Raw genomic sequence first — 16,599 nt, 5'->3', positions numbered from 1 at the left:
CCTGTCCCCATCAAACCTACTACAGATAGGCTCCCCATTGCACTGTCCTTTCTAACTGAAAGCTCCCAGATGCCTCCTTTGCCTCTTCTATCCCAGCTCCACCTGCTGTGGACACCGCGGGAGGATGCCCAGTTCTCTAGACCCCAGAGTCAGCGCAAGGCAGCACAAACCCTTCTCCCCTCCCGCCATGGTCAGCTGCAGCGAGTGGCCTTTCATCCCTTAATCTGTCCTCTAATAGGTCTAAAACCAGAGAAGGGGGTTAACCAGGCACCATCTGGCTCTCGCTGCTGCAAGAGACTGAGCGGCCCAAGATCTCAAGGTCTGCCAGGCAACCCAGGAGACCCGACTAGGAGACCTGACCAGGAGCCCTTCTTGCCCTGCAGGGTGCGGGAGGGAGAGCCAATGGGTCCCAACTCCCCACCGCCAAAGCTTCTCCTTCCAGGAGCCAGACGCCCTGGCCAACAGCTCCCCCCCATGCTAATCCCCCTCCCCCCATCCCCTAAGCCGTTCTTGTGCAACCCCTCCACACAGACCCCCTGTTATGCACTTATCGAGCCTAAACCCGCTCTAAGCTTCTTTGATGTCCCGACCAGATGAGCAAAGGAGTTCAGACCAAAAGAGAGGGAGGGCGGGGCAGGGAGGGGTGTGCGTGTGCTCTCGGGCCCCCAGTCCAGGCAGAATTCTTCCATGCCTGTTGCTCCTTATGCCGGAAGCTGCCTCCCCGCACAGCTACACGGCCCCGCCTCTTTCTCTTATTTCAAATCCCACCTGTTGGGTGGGACGCCTTCGGCTTAAGGTGTCAGGTAGCAAAGCCCGAAAGCACGTCGGTGCATTTGCTCACATCCATCCCTTGCTCTTGGTCCCTCTCCCCGCCCTCCGCACAGACCCACAGCCCAGGTCCTTGTCTCCTTAGGCAGCATGCCGTAAATGATCGCCAGACATCACTCGGAGCCATCTCACTCCAGGACTAAAAACCACTGTGGGAGGCAAAGCACATCAAATGGTTGAATGAACTGGATGTCCCAGCTCAGCGATTCATTTTTCTGAATCCAAGGAGAAGATGGAGGGTTCTGGGACAGGAGCCCCCTTCTCCCCCCAGAAGCAGACCACAGCCAAGTCCTGCTTCCACAGCTGCCTGTTCCTCCACACATCCTTTTTGTCTTTCTAGGTTAGCATGTTGTTGTTGCTGTTGTTGTTGTTATTATTCCATTTGTACTCCACCTGTTTTCCTCTTGCAAGGAGGAACCCAAGGCAGCTCACACAGTCCTCCTCCTCTCCATTTTATCCTCACAACAACCCTGTGAGGTAGGTTAGGCTGAATCAGTGACTGGCCCAAAGTCACCCAGTGAGCTTCATGGCCTGAGTCCTAGAACCTGGATCTCCAGAGTCCCAATCTGACACTCTAACCTCTACTCCACCCTGCTCTACAACTGATGAAAGGCCAGATTCAGCCCCAAGGACCTCCAGTTGCCGAACTCTATCTTAGGCTGACAAGAGGCAACAGACAAGCAGCGGCCTCCCGCCTTTCCCAACCAAACCTCAGCCCACAACAGGGGATCCGCTTGCAGCTCTTTTACATTACCATCTGCTTTAATCTTTACTAGAACTTGCTTGTTCAGCCTATGTCCTTTGTCCTCTCTTCTTTTGCCTCTCCTCTCCTCTCCTCTCCTCTCCCTCATCAGTCCTTCCCCCTGTCCAAAGGACAGTTGGGGTGGCACTGGCATAACTAAACTTACGTACTGGAGAGCCAGTGTAGTGCAGTGGTTAGAATACTGGACTGGAGAGACCTGGGTTCAAGTCCCCCCTCAGCCATGAAGCTCACTGGGTGACTTTGGGCCTGTCACTGACTCTCAGCCTAACCCACCTCGCAGGGTTGTTGTGAGGATAAAATGGAGAAGTTGCCTTGGACTCCTTGGAGGAAAAGGGAGAATATAAATGTAACAAATACGATAATACAATATGGTCATGGGCCAGTTGGGAGTCAGCACTCAGTGATGGAGAGGATTCCTGGAGCTGCTCCAGATGTGCAAGAGGGGGAATTTCAGCAGGTGCAACATCTACAGGAGTTCTGCTGCTCTCTTGCCTCTGGCCACCTTGACCCACCCTTCCTTTGCAAGGAAGGAGCCTGAGTTGAATGCAGGGGGCCAGTGTGTGCAGCCGCCTCTTTTCCCTGCCCCTTGCTTAGCCTGCTCATTTGCACTGGGAAGGAGGTGAGATCTTATTCATATGTATACCTCTATTAATAGCGGCCTGTGCCCTGCAGGGCCTTAACAGTTGCCAACGTGTCACCCCCTCCCATTGCTGCTACTTCTCATCCACTGGAAGGATACAAAGATGACGACAGTTCAGGCTCCTAGGTTAAAGGAAGGGGAAGAACAGAGGCGAGCCAAGGACAGTAGGGTTGCCAACTTTTAAAACCAGCCCTGCTCCTGCCCCTCTAAACAGCCTCACGAATGGCAGGGGAAGCACCAGCTGCTTGCCTGCATGCCAAAAAAAGCTTCCACCCCTTAAGAGGGTGGTTAGTTTTTCTGCTTGTGAAGCTGGTGCTTAAGGCAGAGGAGCAGAACCAGTCAGAAAATGGGCAACCTTAGGAGAGTCCAGCACTTCTGGGCTCTGTTCCACAATACCCTCTTCTACACAGCTGTTGTAAGTGCAGGAGCAGAGTGCCATCTCTGTGGCAGAGGGTCGACGCACATACATAGGCATGTGTGCACATGCAGAATTCAGGTTCCCCTTGGTATGAAGTTGCAGTCGCCTTTGCTCAGTGTTATGAGCCTTTGATTTTTAATATACCAAATGCACATCACCATCATCCACAATTAGGATGCTCCCTCCAACTCTTTCCTTTGTACACAGGCATGAAGGTCAGAGGAGACTGCCCAGTATCACAGCTGGTCACCCTTAAGCCTAGTTCTCAGAGAGAGTAGGAACTGACTGGGGTGCATCAGGGCCGAGGCAGAGCTCCTACAGAAAGCAAGATAAGTGTTTTTAAAATACCCCCACCCCCAGCACACAGAACATTAGTGTGCCAGGGAGATGAACTCCAGACCAGCTTTCTCCATCACATCCCCCCTTCCTTGTGTGTTGTGTCTTTTTAGATTGTAAATCTGTGGGCAGGGACTGTCCTACTGATTTACTGTAAGCCACACTGGGGGCCTTTTGGGGGGCTGAGGAGTGGCATAAATATACTTGAAATAAAGAAAAGCCATGCTCGCTTCCTAGGGGCAGGGGCAGGGGCAGGGCCACAAAGGAGCATTCCATTCCCCTGCAGTGGCAGACCCAGCCCCACGTTTTCCACATCCATGCAAAGTAAGCCCAGGACACACCGCTGTGCCACCCAGTGGGGTCTACCCCTTGACCTACCTCTGGGGAAGGCAGAACTAGAACTGGATGGGGTGGCATGGCCTTCCCAGCCATCCCCCTGCACCCTCCCAACCCCAGCTTTCCATTCTGGCGGGGAGGGGGAGCTGGGTGGGGGTTTGGCACTATTCTTAGCCAGGCCATGTTGCTATTTTTACACCCAGATGCTTGGGAGGGAGGCTGGCTCTGGCACATGACAGAACTGCATTATCCAGTGTGAATTATGCATGGCAGCTGAAATGTGCCATTGAGCCCTGAACCAGCAGCACATCCCCCCCTCCACCCCGAGACCAGGGGGGAAACAGCTTTGCCAGTGTAAGGGGCAACCAGACGGAGGCTGGGGAGGATCCAAGTGTGTGCCTTCTCCCCACCCCTTCCTCCTTCACACCTGCCTCCTTCAGCACTTTCACTGTTCCACATCACACTCAATTAAGGGAAGGGGGGGGAGGGAGAGCTTGTTATTGGCTTTACAGACATCTGACGAGGAGAATACAGATATCCTACTCCCTCCCCCAGACAACATTCCTTCCAAACGATGCTGAAGTACTTGTAAGAAACGTCCATTTCATATCACATCCTGACCTAGGAACCGCACCACATAATGCCCAGGTGTGTAAGGAAAGAGCTGTAGGTTAAGCTCACAAACGAAAATGCTCCGCACAACCTCAGCACTCCTCCTGCAGCTAAAGATTTTATTAGACCGACCCTTCAGGGAGAAGCGCATGGCCCAATTAAACGCCATGCCCGTTCAAACCAAGAAAAGGTTGGAGCGGGTAGAGCTCCTAACCAGGCCCCAGAGCAGGGGAAGGCAGCCTGATGCCCACCAGATGTTTTGGACTACAACTCCCATAAGCCCCAGCTAGCATGGCCAAGGTCCATGGTTGAAGTCCAAAACATCTGGAGGGCACCAGTTTGCCTCCCCATGCCTAGAGTCCAGGGCCAAGAGATTTACAAGACAGAAATTCAAATTGAGAAATGCTTGCATCAATTCTTCATCCTCCTTATCCACTCCCCAGTCTAGGTTTAAGCTCCTTGTATGCTCCTCTGGTCACCGCAGATGGTGACTGTAGCCATGAAATTAAAAGACGCTCGCTCCTTGGGAGGAAAGCTATGGCAAACCTAGACAGCATAGTAAGAAGCAGGGACATCACCTTGCCAACAAAGGTCCGTCTAATCAAAGCTATGGTTTTCCCAGTAGCAACGTGTGGTTGTGAGAGCTGGACTATAAGGAAGGCTGAGCGCCGAAGAATTGATGCTTTCGAACTGTGGTGCTGGAGAAGACTCTTACGAGGCCCCTGGACAGCAAGGAGGTCAAACCAGTCAATCCTAAAGAAAATCAACCCTGACTGCTCATTGGAAGGACAGATACTGAAGCTGAAGCTCAAATATTTTGGCCACCTAACGCGAAGCGAAAACTCCCTGGAAAAGACCCTGATGCTGGGAAAGACTGAAGGCAAAAGGAGAAGGGGACGGCAGAAGATGAGATGGCTAGATAGCATCACCGATGCAATGAATATGGACTTGAGCACACTCCGGGAGAGAGCGCAGGACAGGAAGGCCTGGCGTGCTATGGTCCATGGGGTCACGAAGAGTCGGACACGACTGAACAACATGCTCCTCTGGGCAAACACCTGTCCTTTGATTCTGTTACGCTGTAAAGGTGATGGTGGCACTATGTCACATATATACCAAGGAGACAGTTCTTGACTGGGCATTAGAAGACATAAATACTAGTCCAGAGGTGCACAAGCTTCAGAGATAAGCAAATGATAGCAAGTACCACTGTGTCAACAGATGCAGGGGGGCCTGGTGAGCCACCAGAAATGGCTTGGCCAGTTGCACTTTTTGCACCCCTGTACTAGTCCATGGCTCAAATTTGCTTTAGCCACAATCTCTCTATACGGCCCTGCCTCCCACCCCATATGGAATATGAGGATAACAGTGGCCAACTTTTGAGGGCCTTTGTAAATATTGAGCCCATGTGTATAATCAACACTTCCCCGACTATAAAACTGCTAAGAACCATCACTCATGCTCAGTACGTGCCTTCAGGAAATGCCAGGCACTTCTCGCCCTGGACAGAGTACCCACTGTTTTTCAGTGCGCCTTTGCAGCTGAGCCAAGCCAAGCCCGGCCCGGCCCACTCACTCCGCTTCCCTAGCGAGTGCTGGCACCTAATCCACCATGTTCTCACTCCGACTGCAATTCCCAAAGTGCGTGGCATGAGAAATGTAATACATTAAAGGTAGATGCTGCCCGCTACATCTCCGAATGATTCACTGTTCTGGCCAAGTCTCCTTCTCCAGCCTCCACTGAGGGCAGCAAATTCTGCCTTGTCTTTGCACAGGGTACGTCTGGATGACAGCCTCTCCCCTGCACAGATCCAGCACAATTGTGCATCACCTGAAGCAGCATGGCTAGAATGGAGACTCCTGCAGAAACACAGGGGTGTGCTCATCTAAAGAATCCATTTTAACTTTATACATTCAGAAAGGGTTTACTTGATTCAGCCTAGATCCAGTTGTTTTGAACTACAACTCCCAGCATTCTTGACCGCTGGCCATGCTGATGGGAACTGAAGTCCAAAACATCTGGAGGGCACCCAGCTCAGGAAGAATGGCTTGGAGTATGGCAGAATGTAGGGTGACTCCAATTTCAATTAAGAAATGGGTGTGCTACAACTCTCAGAAGCAGTGGTCTAGGATAATGTGCAAGTCACATGTATGATAGAAAAGCACAGCAAGGCTGAGTGGAGCTATTTTTCTTTTTACGGGCAGGAACCTTTCCCATTTTATACTGTCCATATTACCAGAAGAGACACCTGGCAGCTCACAGGAAGACCAGATGTGCAGCGCAGGCGATAACTCCAGGGCAGTAGGTCATAGGTGATGCTCAGGTGCCCAATTCCATTAGTGCCAAACTAGGTCACTGGTGTGCCTAGAAAAGGGAGTGCATGATGGTCGGTGGGCCCCATCCTTTTTTAAAAAAAAGCAACACCTCCCGCTTGCTCTGGGAAAGGTGGCAACAGGGACTGCTGTGGGAACATCTGGAAGAAAGGATTGTGAGAGGAGAGCAAGGTGACTGGGGGAGGGAGCAAAAAAAGAGGAGCCAGATGTTGTGCAGCCATGCACATGAAATCCCAATGATGCTCCTTCACTCACAAATAAAGCTAGCCTCAAGGCGCCAGCCGGAAGATTCAGCTAAGATACACCCACAGCCACCTTCGCTGACAGTTGGTGAAATACTGAGCAGCCTGCTGCCTTCCACACACACACAGGCGACCCATATTTTTGCAACACAGATGCAGATGGGCACCGAAGGACTCAAGGGAGATGCACGAAGCAGCCTAAAATATTAATGAGGATTCTCCCCAGCCACCAGGCTGTCACAGCCCTGCTTGTATCCTGCCAGCAGGTGCGGAGGGGGGGTACCCAAGATCGGAGCTCAACAACAGACAGTGACAAGCTGAGAAGGATGGAGAGGAGAGCCGTGAAGATGATCAAGCCTCTGGAAAGCAAATCCTTGAGCTTCTCCTCGTAGGAAGTTGGGGGTGTTTTTAATCTTCTTTCCTCTAGGCTGGAGGGGATGTGCTGGCTGACAGTTTTAATATTTGAAAGGATGTTGCAGGAAGGAGAGGAGGAGGATGGTTTAACGTCAAGATAAATCTTTCCAACTCTTGGACCAGTTCAGCAGCGGCAGAGGAATGCATCCGGCAAAGATGCTTTGGGTACAAGCAGGATGGTGTTTGCCATTCTTGTGACAACCCCCCCCCCCCCCCGAACTGCCTGTGCTGGATCAGCCTAAGGGCTCATCTTAGTCCAGCACTTTATCTCCTACAGTGGCTTGGTACGGTCACCAGCACAATGTGCACCATCAACAGCAGAGGGAAGTGAAGCTCCTAGCTTTCTACTGGTTTGGGTGGAACGGCACATGAGATTCTTGACAGTTGTTGACTGTCATGAGTATACTGATGGGAAGGTGGGATATGTGTTTGCTAAACAGAGGTGGAGATGGCTACTCCCGTGTGAAGTACTTTGCATAGTTGTTATGGCCTCTTAACCACTGCTAGGCTTCCGCTCCAGGAGATGCCTGGGAAAAAGTCAGAAACAAGAAAGGGGGTGGGGGGTCCCAGCAGGATTTGCAGAGTTAGTGTGAAACTACTTCTCCAACCATTAACTGGGCAGCAGCAGAGTCAAATTGTGCACAGTAAGCGAACGGATGTTAATTTGCACGGTTAGGACAGGATGCAGAACAATGTAAGTTTTCTGTTCTTTTGAGAGCAGAGAAAACCAAGGCCTCTGAATATCCCGTCGTGGGCCAGCAGTGGCCTTCGATGACCCACTAGACCCCTTTCCCACTATGAAGAAAGGAAGTAGGGCTCCATGCCATTTCCTGGAAGAGAGGAGGAAAAAAGCTACAGACTGGGCATGGTTTATGGCATTTTAATAAAATGTGAGGGGACAGGATGCGGTCCTGGGATGCTCTGGTGTGATCCGTGCTCTACAACCTGCAGACAGAGAAGGGAGGGGAGGAGGAAGAGAAGAGAGAACAGTGGTGAATTTTGGGCGGGGAGTCAAGAACCAAAGGGATGTGAATTTAGCCAGATATCTCTCAAGAAGAATGGGCAACTGCAGCAAGCCAGAAAGAGAGGGGTCTAATTCAGACACAATGCTAAGCCATCTGGCCTGGACCAGAGAGAAAATGCTCAGTGAGGGCAGTGTAGGAACACCACCACAGCAAAGGGAAGGCCAGCCTGGCCCCCCAACAGGCCTGGCCTCCCTCCCAAAACAAACACTGTGGCAACTGTCAACTGCCCTGTAGCTTTGGGGGTGAGGGAAAGGATGGTCTGGCCCCAGTCACCAGCCAGAGAATCAAGGGCTGCTGACAGTTTGCCCACCCCCAGGAAGAACAGCAGCCATGGAAGAACAGCTCAACTCCAACACAGTTGAAATGCCTGCCAAGAATTCCTCCCTTCTTCATATTCTGGCATTCTCAAACTCCGCTCCCTTCTATGTCTAGTAGCCTCTGTACCCCTGAGGCAGGGGGCATGCAGCACAATGAGGTGGCAGAATGGATTATACCACTGAAGACTGCTGCTGGGGGATACCACATTTGAATGCTCTCATATGTAAAATAACTCCCTGCAATGAGAAAGCTAGCAGATAAGGGGGGGAAATGGCTAGGCTAGAACCTCTCCCTCTGATGGACTAGTTTGTTGCTTGTTTGTTTGTTTGTTTGTTTGAAGAGTGTAACAAAACATTTAGGAAAGTGACTTGTGGACTGAACTGGCGCGATCCATTCCATCACCTCACCCCACTGCACATGCACTAGACCAGGCCTTAGATGACACCTATTAAGGTCAACACTCTCAGAATAATACCGAAACACTTTTATCACTTGGGTGTAGCAGAACAAGAGAGGCAGGCAAGAGCAAGAACAACAGAACCAAGGTCACAGGAGCATTCAGCTTCCTGCCTGCCAATCGCACCCACACAGGAGCCCATTTACTGGTCTATCGCATCCTGGACTCCCAGCCTCTACTGCAGGGGTGAGGAGCCTCTTTCAGCCTGAAATTGAAACTGAATTCCAGAGAAGCTCTCAGGGGCTGCATTTCAGTGGTGGGCCAAAGGCAAAACAGCCAGGTACGAAGAATTTGAGCTTCAAGCTCTTCCTGCCAGTAACTCAGCCTTAGGGGGCATTTCAAGCTTTCAGAACGGGGGAAAAACTGCAGGAAAGCCAGGAAACCATCCACTGATGAGTGGTCAGGGGAAAGGGGGTGAGGCCCAGGAAGTGGGAACCTCAGATGGCCAGAGTAAGACCCCAGGGGGACTGGATTTGGCCCCGGGCCTGAGCTTCCCCGGGCCAGGAGCAGATCAGCCAGTTAATCCTGCTGCGAGGGTGGACAGATATGCAAGCCTCATGCCATGGCACCGTCCACCTACACTGGACCCAAACTAGCACATCACTATGGGGTGAAGCAGTATCAACACTTACGTGATCTCCCGGAAGGCACGTTTTTCAACATATTTCAGGCGGTATTTCCTTTTGAACCTGACAGGGAAGACAGAGTTTTAGAGACTTGTACAGCTGATGCACAACCGGACCCCATGATAGAAAAACTACTAAAACCCCTCAGAATTAAACGGAGGCTTGGGAGCAGTCCACACTGGCTGGGGAGACATCCTCACTCCAAGAGCCCATACATCACCTCATTCAAACATTTCTATCTCACCAGACTCCACCGAGGTTCAGAGATTGATTCTACAGTTCTCAGGAGAGTCGCAGCCATCGCACTTTGTGACTCATCGCTTAATGTGTGAACCAGCTCCATTAAATAACAACACAGTGTTTTGAGCTGTTATGAAATGATCTCTATTGTTCTCCAATTTGGAACAGCCCATTCATGTGCAGAAATCAAGGGACAGACATGGCTGTGTGAACCAGCCCAAAGGGGTGTGCATCAGCCTTCCCCAACCTGGTGCCCTCTAGATGTTCTGGACTACAACTCCCAGCATTCCTGACCACTGACCACGTTGGCTGAGGCTGATGAAAGTTGAAGTCCAAAACATTTGGAGGGCACCAGGTTGGGGAAGGCTGCTCTAAATCCACAGGGAATTTCTGCAGCTTTTCAGCCACATTACCTCTCCGTGTGTCTTTGCTGGATGTGGCTTACAATTCCGGAGAGAAAGAGACACACACAGAGGGTGGTCTGTACATGACCAGCAGTAAAAATCCTGCTATCATGCACATTCAGGAATGTGGGCCAGTTTAGCTTAGCGGTTCCTTCAAATTTCATTCGCACATGCAAACATTTAGGAACATGCAACCATACCAGAGGCTGGAGTGAGCGCAGACATCGCAGGATACTCTAACGGGCAAACAGGCCATACACAAATACCCAGCCATAGGTGTAGGGAGCTACCCACACCGAAACTTTAGTGCAGGAATGACTGAATCCAGGCATAAACTGTGGCATGGGAGAAATGCTAGACTGCTGGGAGAGAGCAATTAAATGGACTCCCATGAACCCAAAGAACCAACCACAGAAGAGGCTGCCCCCTTGTCTCTCTGCATGAGGCACAGCTTTGGCTTGCCTCCTCCCAATCAGCGACTCATTCAGAGATATAAGCAGTGGGCTCCTTGTGCAAGAGGAAAAGGTGCTTCCCATTGTAACGCAGAGGAGAAAGAAAAAAGGGTGCCTCAGCAACCAGAGCTTGAGGAACACTGCTCTAGCATTGCCTGTCACTGCCATCTCACTCACTTTGCACGCTCTCTAGGCTCTATGAGGTTGCGTTTTTGTAGGCTCTTGAACCGGTCCTTCAGAATGCTGCCTTCAGGCTGGGGAAAGAAGAAAAATGGAGGTGTGAATTTCGTTAAGCACCAAGATACCCATGGCATCTTTAAAAAGTCTAATTTTAAAAAGTCACAAAGCTTCCTGGGCCAGTGTCCGCTGTTGTGCCATACAGGCTTGTTTTATTTGTCTTCGTGATGCCACAGGACTCATGTATTTGCTACATGTAACAGACCAGACCACTCTGTGAGAAAATGAAAGACATTTGGCTGTTGCAAGGGTTGCCTGCCTCTCAAGTGCAACATTCAGGTTACCAGGGGAGGAGAAGAGGTGAAGAGAGTAACTGTTGCCGGGAAGTCAAAGCGTAAACTGGGCTTCCCCAGCCCTGGTGCTCGCCAGATGTGCTGGACTGCAAGTCCCATAATCCGCAGCCAACATGGCTATTGGCTGGGGGTGATGGGGGCTACAGTCCAACAGATCTGGGGGGCTCCAGGGTTGGGGAAGGTCGGGTCACACTGTTCACCCTCTACCCAAAACACATTTGTGATGCAGAAGCAGCAGTGCCGGATGATTTATCTTGACCCCAGGCCACCGCGCACAGCTGGAAATCAGTTCTGCCCACCACTGTCTGCCAGAAATCCTGGCCACCGTTTCCCACAACAAAGGCAGCTGCATTTTCCCTTGTCCATCAGAAAGCTGACTCTGTGCTCACACCTCCAGCAGAGGCTCTGGAAGTGTTGGGAGCGCAACTCTTCGCACAACAGCAGCTCCTCACTTACACTCGCTAGGTGCCTTCCTGCTCGCTGGGACAGGAGTGATTCGCACGAGCTTCTGAGGCTGCAGAGGCGAGGCGTGAGGAAGGTGCGGGTGGGAGACAACGGTATGGAATGTGTGGTGGTGGGAAGGCCCATCTACAAAGCCCGCTCAGCAGTGAAGCTCACTGGCTGGCGTTGTGCGGGGCACAATCCCAAGCTAGCTTGCCCATCACGGGATTGTCGAAAGGGTATACAGTCAAGGGCTTCTTGAGCCCTGCAATGAGGTGGAAGAGAACCAGATGGCTGTGATGGGGGCTGGGGCTGGGGCAAGGACACGAGCCTCCCAACACAGGCTTCCCACAGACATTAATGGATAGCGAGTGCAGGACAAAGAGGGAAGTGGGCTATTTCTTTATACAAAGGCCTCTGGAATGTCCTGCAACAGGACATGGCGAGGAGTGGCTATTTCAGGTAATCAACTTTTGAAAAGGGGCTAGAGTCAAGACATACACCCAAGCAGAAGAGGTTTCGCTCTCTCTGTGGCTACAGACCACAGAAGCCTGACCACAGTAGACTTCTGACTTAACAGGCTCTGGAGATCAAGAACAGACCGATATTGCCACCAGGCCCAGGTTGTTCATCTCCTCGTGATGTTGTGACATGTGCCATGATAGATGGTCTTTAGGCTTTTGACCACCATGATGATTCTGGGACTGAAGAACTTCCTGGGTGTGGGATGTCCATGCCACCTCCCACCCCGCAAAAGAGCCGGCTGCTGAAGCAAAGTCTAAACTCAAGAGCAACAGAAAGCAAAAAGTCAGTACTGCTGAGGCAGGTGGGGTGGGGGGGAAAGCGAGGCTCCAAGCTTCACATGCCGGATGCACTCTGCAGGTTTGCCTGGCAGAGTCATGGCACATAAATGCGGGCAACTAGGAACTGCAAAAAGACGTTGCAAGACACCCCAAACAATACCAACTTACATATTACCTATGTTTCTCGATGAGCCAGTAGCCAGAAGCAGGGGAACTTTCAAGCTGGGAGATGGGGAGGGATTTCTAGTTAGGTGCCTCAGCTCCCCAGTCCTTACCTGCTCGGCAGGGCCAGGGAGTCCCCTGGTGACCTTCACATTCCCAGCAAACACTGCTGCAAATTCTCCGAGCGCAAGGATGGGTCTCATCATTGGACACCAAAGGGTAGGAATGCAGGAAGTGCAGCACCTTCAAGCTGCTAGAGGACTGTGCTTCCCTTTCTTCTATTGGGGCCAGACAGACACATGGACATCCACTGTCTAAGGCTCCACTCCTCTCTGATTCTGCTCAGCCCCTCAAAATGGCAACAAGACTGGGCTGCTGGTCTCCCAGGAAACAGTGGTGGCCTGGTTAAAGCCCGCCTTTCAAAGAGCCTGGCTCAGAAGCAGGCAGCGAGTGTTGTGGTAACCCGAGGAGGAAGCACAGAGTTAACACATGGGTGGCAGGGGAGAGGTAAAGACAGGAAGCCGCTGCAACCAGATCAAGAGGACTAGGATGATGGATTTGCGGCAGAAAAACCATTTTGGCGCAGCCTTTGTCTGTACAGACTCCTGACAGCCCTGCGCTCAAAGGCTGGGGAGACAGGCACCCACTCACCTTCAGTGTCCTCAAGGACTCTGCCAGTTCACCGCTCAGCTGCACATCCAGGTCAGGATCTTCGTACCTGCCATGAAAGAAGGAGAAAAGGGCCTGCTTGGAAGTACCAGACATAAGACCTGATTATGTTCTCCCTGTGAGGGACATACATACACCAGTGGGCATGTCCTTGCTGGGCCCCTCCTTCCAGCCCTGCCTTGCTTCACCCCTACGAGCTCTTACTTGAGTCTGCCCAGCCGCTTGGGCTTGTTGGCTTCCTCTGTCCGCTTGGCCTCCCGTGCTTGTTTCCGGCGCTGGAGCTCTGTCTCCCGCTGCTTCACCTGCAGCCGGATGGACCGCAGCTGGAACAGTTCCTGCCGCCGGAGCCGTGCAGCCTTCGCACCCAATTCTCGTGCTTTCTGTGTGCGGAAGGGTGGAAGCGAGGAGGATGAGGCAGGAGCCCCGCAAAGAACAGCTTTCTTCCCTTTTAGCTTCTTTTCCTAATCACAGCCCTCTCTGCAGTTGAGGGCAAACGCATTTCTGCGCTTGCCAGGATGAGATCATTGGGTCTCCATCAGCAGAGAGATGGTCTCTGAGCTGGCGTCCTCCCTGTTTCTGCAGAGCTCACGCAGGGAGCAGATGGCAGGCGCTAGGCTCGGCCAGATGGCTGCGTGTTCACGAGCTGCAGCAGCATCAGCAGCAGAGAGGATAATCAAGCTCGTTTTGGCAGGCGGCCCAGGAGGCAGCCCCAATCGCCGCTGCTTCTCTTCTCAAGGACAGAGAGCAAGGCCATGTCAGGGGCTTAGAGCTGCGGCCATGAGCCCACAGACACAGCGCGTGCGGAAACACACAGAAGCATCGGACACATGCGCAGGCAGGTCTGTGTATCCCCTACGCTGAAAGAATTGGAATTCCATGCCAGGCAAATCCAAGTTTTACACCAAAGAAGAGCTCAATTATACAGCATACCTTATGCAAGCTTAGCATACCTGAATATAAATGTGCTATCACTCATTCTGGTTTTGCAAGGTAAGGGGAGGAACAAGAAACTCTGTACAGCAATGAAATCGTGCTATTAGCCACAGCAAACCTTGCTAACCCACCACTACCACCCTTTCCCTCGCCCACATGCTTTCCAGCACTATCATCGAAATGAGGTCGATTGCTGTTATTTGTATTTTATGTTGGTTAAAATACAAGCTGCCTCAGAAAGGTTTTACTCTAAAGGCAGCCTATAACTATTTAAATCAATAAATAAGGGCTAAAACTTGATTTTTCTTTTAAAATGAAAAAGGAGATTCTCCAGAAGCTGAATTCCACGCTAGAGGAGTACTGGGCTCCCACAGAAGCACGGCACGTGGGCTATGTATCAGTGGCTGTGTGAGGAGCAGCACCGTCCCCACTTATCAGGAGGAGCCTATCTTGTGATGGCATCTAGAGCCAGCTCGAATGTTCAGACAGAGGGAACAGAGCAAGAGTCCAGCCCCTCAACTCACATGTGGGGCAGGCTGTCACTGACTCAGCGTAGAAGTTATTGTAGCACAGCGGTTAAGAGAACCTGAACTGTGAGCAAAGAATCCCCCGTTCAAGTCTCTGCTCTGCACAGGACTCAAGAGGTGGTGTTTGGCAAAACGCTGTTCTGAGCCTTGGCATTCCACATATGCAGTATGGGGATAACAGCGGCAGCCTCTCTTGCAGGGCTGTTGTAGCCTCCCCCCCCCGGGGGGGGGGGGGGATGAAGCACTTTTGAGTAAATAAATGCTATTATTCTTATAATCCTGAGAACAGGCGCATTCGGCATGTTCCTGAAGATTGCCTTCTTCTTCTTCTTCAAAGGAATGTTCCACAGTTATGCCCTAGTACTGAAAAGGCGTCCCAAGCCCAAGCCCTGGTTCAAATCAAGCCATGTTAGGGAACTAGACAGTTACAACCAAGGAAACAAGAACGGCACACAAAGCTGCAGGCGCGTATCTCGGGAAAAAGCACCCGCCTGGAAGTCAGCTCTCCCCAAGATATGCCAGCACAGGAAGGCCTGTTTTCCAACTAACAGACCCCTTTGCAAGGGCAGGAGTTCTAGAAAGACAATCCGCCTGGTCCTGGGCTGAATGATGGGAGAAGGAGAGCGCGAGGAAGCGGGCACCCTCACTACATGCCAGGCACACCCACCTGTCGCTTGGCCTCCTTTTCCTTCTTACGCTGACGCTCCGTTTTCTTTTCTCCTGCTGCTGCCTGGGGAAAATGAGGTGCAGGGGCACAGTCCGCCTGCGGTTCCTCCTCCTGTGGCTTCGACAGGCTCTCCTGGTCTTCCTCGCCATCAGACTCCTCCAAGAGACCCTCGCACTGTTCCTGGAACACGGTCTCCTGTAAGCACGTAGAGAAGTTGCAGCGTAAACGTTAGAGAAGCAGGAACACGCGCGTGCGCACGCGCGCACGCACACACAGAAACCCCCAGTCTAGGCTATGTCCTCTCAGCAGCTGGCAACTTTAGGTCCACGATTCTCAAAAAGGCGTGCCAACCCTCTTAAGGAGATGAGCTAGTTGCCAAGGGCAGGCACAGGCCCTTTCCCTATGTCATTGAGTGTGTTGCCTCCTGACGGCACCACAGCTATTTTGCAGGGGCCACCAGAACTGGACAGGGCTCAACTACAACCTCAACTATGTGGTTTTGTCCACAAGCGTTGCCCAACCCCAGTTAGCCATGATCAGGTGGATGACTGAGCGCTGCTGCAGTGCCAAAAGTGGGTAGAGCCCCTAACTCTGAGGACAAACCAACGTATCTGTGCAGAGGGGCTCCGATTCAGAGAGGGGGCCAGTTTTGCTTCTCAGCTTGAGTGCCAAGCTGCATTTCTGAAGTTACACTTGGCACACAAAGGCCCATGAAGCAGCACCCCTCTTGAGGTTCAACCACAGCATCACAGGGCCCTCAAAAGGCCCTCAAGCGCTGGGCTGGTTGCCAGCTCCTTCCCAAGGCAGCATGGCAGCTCCCCCCACATGGGGGAGGCTGCTGCTGAGTGCCAGCCCCTGGCACCTCTGGGCAGGATTACTTACAGCTTCCCAGAGGTTGGCACATCCCTGAAACTGATACAATGCTGAAGGGCTAAGGCCTACTAGCAGACTAAATATACCCTCTCCCCAGGCCAAGCGTCAGGGAGAGGGAAACTAGAAAATTGGCTCACATCCCCTACAGATGAAGAGGGGCGCTCGCAGCGGATGTGGCCACTACATCCATCTTTTCCTGGTTCTCACCAAAACAGCATTTGGGGAACAGCTGAGGTGCTGAAAGCCACCAAGTGATAGCTGTTCACTTATGCAAATACGGTGACTTATCACTGTCAAGCTGCGACAGCTCATTGCCTTCTGCTCATTGCCTTCTGGTTCACAGCTCATTGCCTTCTGGTTCACACATTTCAAAAGAATACCCGAAGGTGGCAAGTTGTGATCTTGCAGAGTGGCACCAAACAATCAAAGCATTCATCTAAATGTGCGGCTGTCTTCCTTTGAAGTTTAATCAAGGGTTACTCCGTGCAAAGATCAGTTATGGTAGATGCTCTGGAACGCTTCCCCACCCTAATCCCTGCATCTCTGGCAA

The 16,599-nt window shown here is 51.9% G+C and overlaps 1 protein-coding gene across 6 annotated transcripts in view; it reads right to left on the bottom strand.

Annotated features, from left to right (window-relative positions):
• The window catches only part of NOP53 (NOP53 ribosome biogenesis factor), a 91,641-nt gene that overhangs the window by 68,085 nt on the left and 6,957 nt on the right, over positions 1-16,599 (bottom strand). For 4 of the 6 annotated variants that reach the window (XR_014785008.1, XR_014785009.1, XM_084814930.1 and 1 more), the window contains exons 8-12: positions 15,177-15,371; positions 13,254-13,429; positions 13,032-13,098; positions 10,622-10,698; positions 9,355-9,411 (exon numbers count right to left, since the gene is read on the bottom strand). Coding sequence is in view for 4 of the 6 variants with exons in the window: in XM_084814930.1 (XP_084671056.1) it covers positions 9,355-9,411; positions 10,622-10,698; positions 13,032-13,098; positions 13,254-13,429; positions 15,177-15,371 (572 nt within the window). In the remaining 2 variants the exon portion in view is untranslated. Of the gene's footprint in view, positions 1-502; positions 978-7,786; positions 7,868-9,354; positions 9,412-10,621; positions 10,699-13,031; positions 13,099-13,253; positions 13,430-15,176; positions 15,372-16,599 lie in introns of those variants that run through there. The other 2 variants (XM_084814932.1, XM_084814933.1) reach the window with 2 other exon arrangements.

The sequence above is a fragment of the Heloderma suspectum genome, chromosome 10 (assembly GCF_057233095.1).
Source record: "Heloderma suspectum isolate Gila_16-S chromosome 10, 16-S_ref, whole genome shotgun sequence".
Classification (NCBI taxonomy): domain Eukaryota; kingdom Metazoa; phylum Chordata; class Lepidosauria; order Squamata; family Helodermatidae; genus Heloderma; species Heloderma suspectum.
Note: the sequence above shows the minus strand (reverse complement) of the source record. Positions and strands in the feature narration are given on the sequence as shown.